The sequence below is a fragment of the Pongo abelii genome, chromosome 8 (genome assembly GCF_028885655.2).
Source record: "Pongo abelii isolate AG06213 chromosome 8, NHGRI_mPonAbe1-v2.0_pri, whole genome shotgun sequence".
In the NCBI taxonomy this organism is placed as follows: domain Eukaryota; kingdom Metazoa; phylum Chordata; class Mammalia; order Primates; family Hominidae; genus Pongo; species Pongo abelii.
Window position 1 is genome coordinate 110,940,518 of NC_071993.2, and position 12,134 is coordinate 110,952,651.

The 12,134-nt window shown below is 42.2% G+C and overlaps 1 protein-coding gene across 2 annotated transcripts in view; it reads left to right on the forward strand.

Annotated features, from left to right (window-relative positions):
- The first annotated feature begins 1,547 nt into the window (after positions 1-1,547).
- The window catches only part of SLK (STE20 like kinase), a 64,937-nt gene continuing 54,350 nt past the window's right edge, over positions 1,548-12,134 (forward strand). For both annotated transcript variants that reach the window (XM_024253841.3, XM_002821127.5), the window contains exon 1: positions 1,548-2,313. In XM_024253841.3, the coding sequence (XP_024109609.1) occupies positions 2,164-2,313 (150 nt within the window). In that variant the 5' untranslated portion in view covers positions 1,548-2,163. The remainder of the gene's footprint in view (positions 2,314-12,134) is intronic.

The window sequence follows — 12,134 nt, forward strand, 5'->3', positions numbered from 1 at the left end:
ATGCACACTTTAAATATGTACAGCTTATTATATATCAATATATTGCAATAACACTTTAAAAAATAGAAGGATCTCAAGGAATTGAATCATCTTAAGCATCTTACTGGAAGGGGGGTTTTGCTATGCCATTTTGGGGCTGGAGGGCAAAATGACTGGGGGGGCGGACATTATATAAATAGCAATATATACATACATTGTCTCTGCTCCAGATACCGCCATTCATTCATTCATTCACCAGATCTGCCTTCCTATTATATGCCAGGAATGTTGCCGGGTACTTAGATATCGTGATGAACAACAAACCACTGGCCTGAAAGAGCTCCCGTCTGGTGGAAGAGGGGAAGGTAGGTCACCACCTGACGGATTCCAGCCAACGCCCACACTGCCCCACCAGGGAGTGCTGCCCAAGGGGGCTGGAGGCAGTTCAGGAAGTGGGGGCCTTAGTTGAGGTGGAGTCACCAAGAGTGACACCAGGTTTACAGTCGTGGAGGTGGCCAGAAGTTAGTTTTACCCTCAAGGGAGTGTCTCAGTCATCAGTTGAGAAGTGGGGGCCCGGCGCGGTGGCTCACGCCTGTAATCCCAGTACTTCGGAAGGCCGAGGCGGGCAGATCACGAGGTCAGGAGATGGAGACCATCCTGGCTAACACGGTGAAACCCCGTCTCTACTAAAAATACAAAAAAATTAGCGGGGCGTGGTGGCGGGCGCCTGTAGTCCCAGCTACTCGGGAGGCTGAGGCAGGAGAATGGCGTGAAGCCGGGAGGCGGAGCTTGCAGTGAGCCGAGTTCGCGCCACTGCACTCCAGTCTGGGCGACAGATCGAGACTCCGTCTCAAAAAAAGAGAAAGAAAGAAAGAAAAAAAAGAGAGGTGGTCTTAAACAGTTTTTATGTATCTGTGTCTATCTTGCCTGCGCACTTAAAACAACAAGAGTAAGAACTAAGATTGAGCGTTTGCGGGTGCAGGGGCCGCGCAAAGGGCTTCCATCTATTGCCTCATTCACAACCTTCTGGTAGGGACTATTAGGATCTTCATTTTACAGCGAGGAAACTGAGGCTCGGAGAGGTTACCTGCCCAAGGTCACAGATCTCTCTCTCCAAAGCTCAAGCTCACAACCACCACACAAACTCCCCTCTCATTGCACCTGGGGTCCGCCTGAGAGAGAAAAAGTCCGCTTTCAGGTCCCAACCCTAACAGGTCCGGCTTTCACTCCACAGTTTTTCCCAGATCCAGAATGGAGACAACATCCGCTAGCACAATCAACAGGGTCTTCCCACGGGGGCCGCCCCACCAAGGCCGTGGACTGACAGGATTTGGGACTTGGAGGGCAAATGAGAAACAATCGTCAGGGACCAAAGAACAAATGCGTCCATCACGCAGCCCCCCGCACCCCGAGCCCCGTGCTCGGCTCACGCGAACCCTCGGGGGCAGCCAGTCTGCGGGACGTAGCGCGCGTGCGCGGGGCCAGAGGGGACGCCCCCACGCGAGCGCGCGGTGAGCAGGGCGCGTGACCGGGCGGGCGCGCAGCCGGGAAAGCGCGCGGGCGCGCTACGGAGTCGGCGTCGGGGCGCGCTCCAGGCCGAGGCTGTGTGGGCTGGGGAGGGAGACAGGCGGCGGAGGCGGCGGCGGCGCCCCAGACCCGAGGGGACGCGCGGGCCTTGCGCCGCGGGAGCGGACGGTGGCGGAGGAGACCCTAGGCTCGCGGCCCGAGGCGGGAGGGCTCGGCTTCTCGACTGCCCGCCTCCGAGGCCGCCGGCCGCTTCTCTCTCCAGGAGTGGCCGCCGCCCCTAGAGACTCGCCGTGACACGGGCCTAAGCCGCCGCCGCCGCGGGCGTCCTGACCGCTCGGACCCGTCGGACCAGGCCGGGTGGGAGCGAGCTTGCGGGCAGGTGCCGCTCCCGGAGGGTGGGCCGGAGGCGAGGCGCCCACCGCGCGGCTCGCAGGCCGGGCTAGGCGGAGGGGCCGCTCGCGCAGCACCCCCACCGCGGGCCGGAGCCCGGGTCGCCGCCCCGCCTTCTCCCGGGACCGCCCGGCCTGAGCTGCGGGGGCCGAGGGACGCCGCGCCCGCCGCCGCCAGCCGGGCTCGCGCGGGAGAGCAGGGAAGAGAAACTTTGCCTTTTATTGTTTTTAGTCCTTAAGTGCAAGGAACTCTGTGTTGGGAGGAAAAATGTCCTTCTTCAATTTCCGTAAGATCTTCAAGTTGGGGAGCGAGAAGAAGAAGAAACAGTACGAACACGTGAAGAGGGACCTGAACCCCGAAGACTTTTGGGAGATTATAGGCGAACTGGGCGACGGAGCCTTTGGGAAAGTGTACAAGGTAAGGGGGAAAACGGGAAGTTGTACTGCGAAGATAAAACAGCCACTGGCCTGAAGTGGCGGGAGGACTTCTGCTCCCCTCGTCCCTTTCCTGCTCTTGCTCCTTCTTTTGACTGTTACGGTTCGATGCAGCTTTACTTGGCTGATCATCCAAGGAGTAGCTAAGAAGTCGGGTTTACGGTGGAACAAAATGGGGCCTGGATGGAGTTTAAAGAGCGATTGGAAAGGTTATAAACATGGTTATAAAGTCTACTCTTTCAAACTTCAAAGGAAATGAGAGTGTTCTTTAATTTATAGGAGGGGTCTGGTTGTGCCCTTCGAGTATTTTAGAATGAGAAACTCATTGCACTTTGCAGTGGATTTGTCTACTGACTGCATTCGCGTGCATGCTTGTACTCCAACAGTTCCCTTTTTAGGGTCCAGGGTATATATTTGGTTCTATCTAGAGCTAATACAGAACTAGTTGGGATCAAAGTGATTGCTACTTGCAGTCTCTTCTTGAGTTGGTTGCTTGACAGCCTACTATAAAATGGAATGGAATTTCTGACAAAATTTCCAAAAGAAGACCTTCATGTGGTACTAGTTTTAAATATATTTATGGTAAGCATTGACTAGAAGTCAGTATCAGCGCTTAAGAAATTAAAAACACACACGCATGTATTTATTTCAATAGAAAGAGTCTTGGCGTTTCAACCTGAAGGCATTAATGTTAACTATTTACTGTCTCCTAAGGAGCATATGAATGATGTCATTGGAGTATTTTCATCCTGAAGGGCGAATTTTTTATGAGACAGCGTTTAGGGGAAGGACCCACAGGGTTGCCTAGAAGTGAAAAAGAAAATAACGTTTATACAGGACTTTGAAGTTTTTAAGTACTTTCAAATAATTTGGCCCCCACAAAAATCTTGTGAGGTAGGCAGGTCAGTATTAGTATCCACATTTCACAGATGAAGATACTGAAATTGTTCACAGTCACATGAGTCTCAGCCTAGACTTGAACTCAGGTCTTCTGAGCCCATATTTAGTATTGTTTTTTATTTTAACAGTCACTGGTAGAAATGAGAGCATTTTGTCTACTACTTTCTTTTTTTTTTTTTTTTATGAGACGGAGTTTCACCCTTTTTGCCCAGGCTGGAGTGCAATAGTGCGATCTCCGCTCACTGCAACCTCCCCCTCCCGGGTTGAAGCGATTCTCCTCCCTCAGCCTCCCGAGTAGCTGGGTTTACAGGCATACGCCACCATGCCCGGTTAATTTTGTATTTTTAGTAGAGACAGGGTTTCTCCATGTTGGTCAGGCTGGTCTTGAACTCCCGACCTCAGGTGATCCGCCTGCCTCGGCCTCCCAAAGTGCTAGGATTACAGGAGTGAGCCACCGTCCCCGGCTGCCTACTACTTTCTAAGCACCATTACACTTCTGCCTTTGCCCTGCCTCAAATGCATCTTGTCAAAATCCCAGTCCTCATTCTTTATCCAGGCTAAAATATCTACTCCTCTCTGTGTGCTTTCAGAACACGTTGTTCACATGGCTGTTATAGCACTTGTCACTTATTACAGTTAATATGTTTATGTTTCTATAATAAAATTAAGGGCAAAAATTATGATACATATTTGGGTTCATTCACTGCCTTAGCATATAGTGATGTGTCTGTTTGTTGAAATGAAAGAATGTGTTTTATCTACATATGAATGCTGTCGTGGAAGCTGTCATATGCTGTGGAAGTTGGCAAAATAAGCTTTGTTATTTGTGTGGAGGGTAGAGTATGGGCTTCAGCAAGAGCTACATAAGATGCAAGGCTTCGTTGTAGTGGGAAGATCACTCCTGGGAATTAAGAGTTGTGTTTTAGTGCTGGCTGTCACAAACCAGCGTTGTAATCCTGGACAAAACACTTAACTTCTCTGGACCTCCGTTTTCTTAGCCATAATATTGACTTTCTTAGAAGTTTAGATTCTTTCACCCATTAAAGTTCTGTGAGTATGTAATTAGCCTGGAAAGGCAAAAATGAATCCTCAAGGCACCTAGAATCTTGTAGTTAGAAGGTGGTAGGTGATTATGGGCAGTTTTCATGGTGTAAATAAGTTTTATCGAATATAAACAGCTTAGTAGTAAGAGCACTGGCTCTGGAGTTGGAATATAACTTAGCTCTCTCACTCAATAGCAGCATATGACCTTGAGCAAGTTTCTTATTTGTCCTATGCCTAACTTTGCTCATCCATAAGACATCCTCAGTGTGAGGATTGAAGAAGATAATAAATATAAGGCACATGGAAAGGGCTCAGTAAATGGTAGAAATTACTGTTATTACATTTAGAGCTCATAGATGCAAAATTTGGGATGAGATAGGAAAAGGAACCAAGAAGATAATAAACCATTTTGTTGGTTTCTAATGGCATGGGCGGACTGTATGGAGATACTAAAGCCCTGTGTTATTCTTTCATGACACTTTCTGCAAAACGTGATCTATCTTCCTATACTGAGACATTAATTGAAAAATTTCTGAAAAACAAGAGTCTTATTTCATGTAGTTATTTTAGCACTATAAAATTGTGTCAAGGAGAATTTCTGTGATCTTGATGACTGTATTTTAGTATGATATTTGAAGAGCATGGGCTGGCACTATTTTTTCTTTTTTCATTTCGCTACTCTCTGCTTCTAAGGAGGAGGGTATGAGTTTTTTAAAAAATAAAATTTGAAATTAAAACTTATCTGACTTCTTATGGCCTCTTTTTTTTAAAGTTTTTGTTTTTCAAGATTCCATAGAAATTGAGGATTTATAAACTTCCTTATATTTGCAAGAAAAAGCAATGGAACCTTAACGTTGTACATAGTAGTATGTAGTAGAAAACTGTTTATAAACTTGATTCTAACTATCATTTGCTTACAGAAATTAGTAACTGTTACAAAGATTATATTGTAAATAGAGATGAGGTTGAGTATTCCATTTCCCAAATGCTTGGGACCAGAAGTGTTTCAGATTTTGGAATTTTTTGGATTTTGGAATATTTGCATTATACTTAGTTATTGAACATCCGAAATTGAAAATGCTCTAGTGAGCATTTCCTTTGAACATCATGTCATGTTAGCATTCAGAAAGTTTCAGATTTTGGGGCATTTCAGATTTAGGATGTGTAACCTATAGGTAATCATGTTGTGTATTTAGTTTGAGTCATTCTTCCATCGTATACTTGTTGTATTCCTTCCACTCAGTCCAGCACTGTACACATTTAACAGTTACTTCCTTGCCTGAAAAAGCTTCACTACTTTAAATTTATTTTCTCTTTTAAAAATAGTATTATTTGATATATAAATGAAGATATGTAATATCCTTCACAATATTTTATCTTTGGATTTCTCTTTTTTTGTTGTTGTTGTTTTTTGTTTTGTTTTGTTTTGTTTTGAGATGGAGTCCCTCTCTGTCGCCCAGGCTGCAGTGCCGTGGCGCAATCTCAGCTCACTGCAACCTCCGCCTCCCAGGTTCAAGCAATTCTCCTGCCTCAGCCTCCGGAGTAGTTGGGACTACAGGCACGCACCACCGTGCCTGGCTAATTTTTTGTATTTTTAGTAGAGATGGGGTTTCACCATGTTTGCCAGGGTGGTCTTTCCTGACCTCAGGTGATCCGCCTGCCTTCGCCTCCCAAAGTATTGGGATTAGAGGCATGAGCCACTGCCCCTCCCCCGCCGCTGGATTTCTCTTGTTTTTAACAGAAAAAAAGAATGACATAAGGTCATGAATTGAATTGCATTTCTAGAAAGCTATTTTATCTATTAAACCAGTTGAAACTAAACTCTTGGCTGTGTGCTGGATGAAAGTAATTTTTATATGACAACTGATGGCTGTGTGCCTTTTAAAAAATAGTAAAATATATAATCTTTGTATTAAAAAGTATGGAAACATATACATTTAGCAGATAATAAAGTGAATTATTATTAACAATGGTCAGTGTCAAGGAATTCTGCTAACATCCGAGAATCCCTCTTGCCTCCTTTCTGTATCTAATATCTTCTCTCTCCCTAAAGGAAACCACTATCCTATCTTTAAGTTATTCATTTATTTGCTTTTCTTAATCATTTACTGTCTAGGATTATATCCCTAAATGTTATAAATTTAGTTTTGTATGCACTTGAACTTTATATGAATGGAATCATATTGAGCATATTCTTTTGTGTCTTGCCTCTTTCAAAGTCAGTATTGTGTTTGTGAGGTTCATCTTTATCACATAGAGCTGTAGTTCTTTTTCGATGTAGCATTGTATTCTATTATATGATGATATCACCGATTATTTACTACTGTACTATTAATGGATATATTGGTTGCTTCCAGTTTTTGGCTCTTACACAAAATGGTAGTTGCACATATGCATGAGTTTCACTAAGAGTTAATCCAGGAATGGAATTGCTAGGTTATAGGGTAGTGTATCTTTAATTTTACCAGATGATGCCAAACTAATTATACAAGTTTACATTCCCACCAGCAGTTTAAGAATTTCCTTGCCCTGCCAGGCACGGTGGCTCACGCCTGTATTCCCAGCACTTTGGGAGGCTGAGGCGGGCAAATCACAAGGTCAGGAGATCGAGACCATCCTGGCTAACACGGTGAAACCCTGTCTCTACTAAAAATACAAAAAATTAGCCAGGCGTGGTGGCAGGCGCCTGTAGTCCCAGCTACTCGGGAGGCTGAGGCAGGAGAATGGCGTGAACCCGGGAGGAGGAGCTTGCAGTGAGCCGGGATCGCACCTGCACTCCAGCCTGGGTGAAAGAGCAAGACTCCGTCTCAAAAAAAAAAAAAATAATAATAATAATTTCCTTGCTCTGCATCTTTGCTAACATTTAGTATTGTCAGAATTTTAAAGTTTTGACAGCCTGATAATGTGTTACATTTCTCATTGTGCATTTAATTCACCTTTCACAGATTACTAAAAGTAATTCTTTTAATATGTTTTTGGTAATTTGAATTTTGTGTTCAGGTCTCTTATTCATTTTTCTCTTGAAGTCTTTTTGTTTATATGTTGATTGTGTGTGTGTACAACATATGTGTTTTGAATTTTAACCATTTGCTGGTGATAGTTATTGCAAATATATTCTCATTCTGAGACCTGTCTTTTCATTGTCACTGTAGTGTCTTCTTATGAATTCTTTAACATGGTCCAATTTGTCAGTTTTTTCCTTTACAGTTGATGCTTTTTGTGTTATGTTTAAGACATTTTTTCCTAATGTGTGATCATGAAGATAATCTTCTATATTATCTTCTAAAAGCTTTATGATTTTGCTTTTCTTTAACAATTAGATCTATAATCTACCTAGAATAGATTTTTGTAAATGGTATGAGGTAGGGGTCCAGTTTCATTTTTTTCCCCATATGGATACACAATTGTCCCAGAACTATTTGCTGAGAAGAAAAATATTTCCCCACTGCTCTGCAGTGCCCTGTTACGTAGCATGTGTCTGTTTCCGCATTCTCTGTTCTCTTCATTGATCTATTTGTCTATTCCTATACCAGTATCCCACTGTCTTAATTAGGAAAGCATTAAAATAAATTTCTGCTGCTTCTTCAACATAGTTTGGTAGTATTCTTGGCCCTTAGGGCTTCTATGTACGTTTTCGAGTTAGCCTGGTTGAGTGCCACAAAAAATCTGTGTTTTTTTGGAGAGATTTCATTGAATTTATAAATCAGTTTTGGAAAAATTAACCTCTCTTTGATATTGAGTCTTCCCACCTGTGCATGTTTTATCTCTGTTTAGGTCTTTTTTACTATCTTAATAATGAGTTACAGTTTTTTTCCCTAGAAGTGGGAACACAAACTACTTCAAGGATGTTTTAAATACTTTGTTTTTCCTGTTAGAATTTCCTCCTTGTTTTTGTTGTGTACAACCTTTAGTAGCCTTCTGAGAAAGGATCTGTGGAAGACATATTTTTTAAGAACTTGCCTGTCTAAATATGTCTTTATTATAAGGTCACAACTTATATATAATTCTAGTTCAAAAGTAAGTTTTTAAAGAATTTTTAAGATTTAGAATTTGTTAGTTTTGAAGACTTTCTTCCATTCATTATCTTTTGGCTTCAAGAGTTGCTGTTGAATGTCTGATGCCATTTGGCTTCCTGGATCCTTTGCCATCTTTTTCTCTTAATAGCCTTTAGGATTTTCTTTTATCCTCTGTTCGTGGTGATGTGCTTTGATGTAGGTCTTTTCTTCTTTCCTTTGCTGGGCTCTTGGTTAGTCCTTTCAATCCAAAGACTTATGTCCTTCAGTTCTGTGACATTTTCTTGTATTATTTATTTGACAGCCTCCACCCACCACTTCCCCCAATAATGACTCTTGCCATGGTTAGTCCTTTCAATCCAAAGACTTATGTCCTTCAGTTCTGTGACATTTTCTTGTATTATTTATTTGACAGCCTCCACCCACCACTTCTCCCAATAATGACTCTTGCCATGGTCTTAAGATTCTTCATGTCCCTAAATTCAGGGGACATTTACCGTCTTACTTGACCTGTCATTACCATTTGAGATACTTGGTCATTCTTTCCTTTAAAAAGTTCATCTTTTGGCCTTTTTTTTTTTTTTTTTTTTGAGATGGAGTCTCGCTCTGTCACCCAGGCTGGAGTGCAGTGGCGCGATCTCAGCTCACTGCAAGCTCTGCCTCCCGGGTTCACGCCATTCTCCTGCTTCAGCCTCCTGAGTAGGTGGGACTACAGGTGTCCGCTACCACACCCAGCTAATTTTTTGTATTTTTTTTTTTTAGTAGAGACAGGGTTTCACCATGTTGGCCAGGATGGTCTCGATCTCTTGACCTCGTGATCCACCCACCTCGGCCTCCCAAAGTGCTGGGATTACAGGTGTGAGCCACTGCGCGTGGCCAATCTTTTGGCTTTTAAGTCACCATACTCTTGATTTTCCTTCCACCTCTGTGTCTGTTCGTCACGCTCCTTTGCTGGCTCTTCCTCTTTCTGACTTTAAGGTGTGGGAATTCCACAGGGCTTGGGTATAGGCCACCTTCTCCTTAAGAGAACCGGTCTTCTCCCATGGCTTCAATTACCATCTAAATGCAATTTCTATCTCTACCTTAAGACCTCCCTTTTGAACTCCAGATCCACACATCCAACCGTCTATTAGAGATTTCTGCTTGGATGTCTCACAGATACCTTAAACTGCAAGTCCAAAACATGAACTAATTCAGCTCATGATGTCAGTCACAAATTTGCTCCTTCTGTCTTCCCAGTCAGTAATTACCACTTCCATCTACCAGTTGCATAGGCCAGAGACCTAGAGGTCATTTTTAACACCTGTTGCTGCCTTCCCCACCAAACCTAATTAAACACCAAGGCCTGTTAATTCTGCCTACTAAATATTTCTCAAAAATACTTCTTTTTTTCTTCACTGTCATTTCGCTAGTCAAAGCTGCTGTCATCTCTTACTCAGACTACTGCAGTCTTATTGGTATGTTTTTGGGCTTCATATAAATAAAATCATTTACATGATTCTTTTAATCCTGTAATCATTTAATATATTCCTTTGTGTTGGGCTTCTTTTGCCAAACATTATATGAATGAGTTTCATCCATGTTGTTGCATGTAGTAGTAATTTGATCTTTTTCTTTGCTTTATGGTATTTTATGAAATATAGTTTATCCATTCTGTAGTATTCGGATTGTTTTCACTTTTTGTATGTTAAAAATATGATTCATGGCCCGGTGCAGGGGCTCACGCCTGTAATCCCAGCACTTTGGGATGCCAAGGTGGGAGGGTCACTTGAGCCCAGGAGTTCAAGACCAGCCTGGGCAACATAGGGAGACCCCATCTTTATTTGTTTTATTATTATTATTTTTTCTTGAGACAGAGTCTCACCTCTGTCATCCAGGCTGGAGTGCAGTGGCGCGATCAACTCCCCGGGCTCAGGTGATCCTCCCACCCCAACCTCCCAAGTAGCTGGGACTGTAGGCACCCGCTACCATGCCCAGCCAATTTTTATATTTTTTGTAGAGACCGGATTTTGCCATGTTGCCCAGGCTGGTCTCAAATTCTTAGGCTCAAGTGATCTGCCCACCTCGGCCTCCCAAATTGCTAAGATTACAGGTGTGAGCCACCATGTCCAGCCTTAAATTTTTTTAATTAAAAAACAAAAAATATGATTCATGAATATTCTTGTGCATTTTGGTGCACATGTGCCATTATTTCTGTTGGATATATACTGGGAAGGAATTTTCTAGGTCATAGGTTATACATATCTTCCAAAGCGGTTGTACCAATTTACACTCCCATCAGTAGGGTATGGGAGTTTTCCCAGTTGCTCTGTGTCTTCACTTACACTTGGTATTGTTATTAATATTATCTTCAATGTTTTTTGTTAGCCGTTCTGTTGAGTGTAAGTGGTTTTATTTACATTTTCCTGATGACTAATGAAGTTGAGTGCCTTTTTATGTGCTTATTCAATATTTGGGTATCTTTTTTTGGTGGAATTCCTGGTTATTTGCCCAATTAAAAAAAAAAGCTGTATTTTGAGGTATAATTTATGTACCACAAAATTCACCCATATAATTTTGTGAGTTTTAGTAAATCTGTATAGTTTTGCAACCATTACTACAATCCACCTTTGGAACCTTTCTGTCACCCCCAGAAAGTTCTCATGTGCCTATTTTGCAGTCAGTCTCTATTCCCACACCAAGCTCAAGATAGCCCTTACTTGCTTTCGGAATGGCTCTGTAATTTTGCCTTTTCTAGAATTTTTTAATAAATGGAAACATACAATATGTATTCTTAATATGTATGGCTTTTTGCACTTAGCACAGGGTTTCTCAGTGTTGGCACTACAGCCGTTTTGGACAGGATAATTCTTTTTTGTGGAGGGCTGTCCTATGCACTGTAGGATGCATCCCTGACCCTACCCCTTTGTGACAACCTAAAATACTTCCAGACATTGCCAAATGTCTCCTGGATGGCAAAATCAGCACCACTGGTTGAGTGTAATTTTTCAGGATTCATCTGTGTTATTCATTTGTCTATTAAAATTTTTGGTTATTTATATTTTCCTTAATGATTTGTAGGATATGAGGTCCTTTTTCCACAATGTAGATTGCTTTTCATTTATTTAATTTTTTCCTGATCCATAGAGGTATTTTAAAATTAGAAAATAAATTTATTAGAAAACAAAGGTTGAAAATAAACAGAATGAACAAACTCTATTTTTGCTTGCCCCAAAACCTCAGTAAAAACTGTTATCTGGCCAGGTGCAGTGACTCATGCCTATAATCCCAGCACTTTAGAAGTTTGAGGCAGTAGGATTGCTTGAGCCCAGGAATTCAAGAACAGCTTGGGCAACATAGCGAGACCCCATGTCTACGGAAAGTAGTAAAAAAAATTAGCTGGGCATGATGGCACTCGCCTGTGGTCACAGCTGCTGGGGAGGCTGAAGTGGGAGGATCCCTTGAACTTGGTGGAGGCTGCAGTGAGCTGTGATTGTGCCACTGCACTCCAGCCCTGGTGACAGAGCAAGACCTCATCTCAAACAACAACAGCAAACAACTATTATCTCTTAAAATTTTAATATTTTTTCATATAAGTTCTGCATTTCCTTGTTAAATTTTTGCCTTGATATTTTATCTTTCCAGCTACTATTTTGAATGGGATGGTTCTTCCATTATGTTTTGCAATTATTGTTTGGATATAAGAAAGCTATTAATTACTATTCTGTAATATCTTAACCTTATTGAGTGCTCTTATTGTTTATTTTCCCATCAACATTGAAGCTTTTCAATCCTATAAAAATGTTGATATGTAAAAAAAGTTGTGTAGAGAACATACACATATCAACTACCTAGATTCTACAGTTGT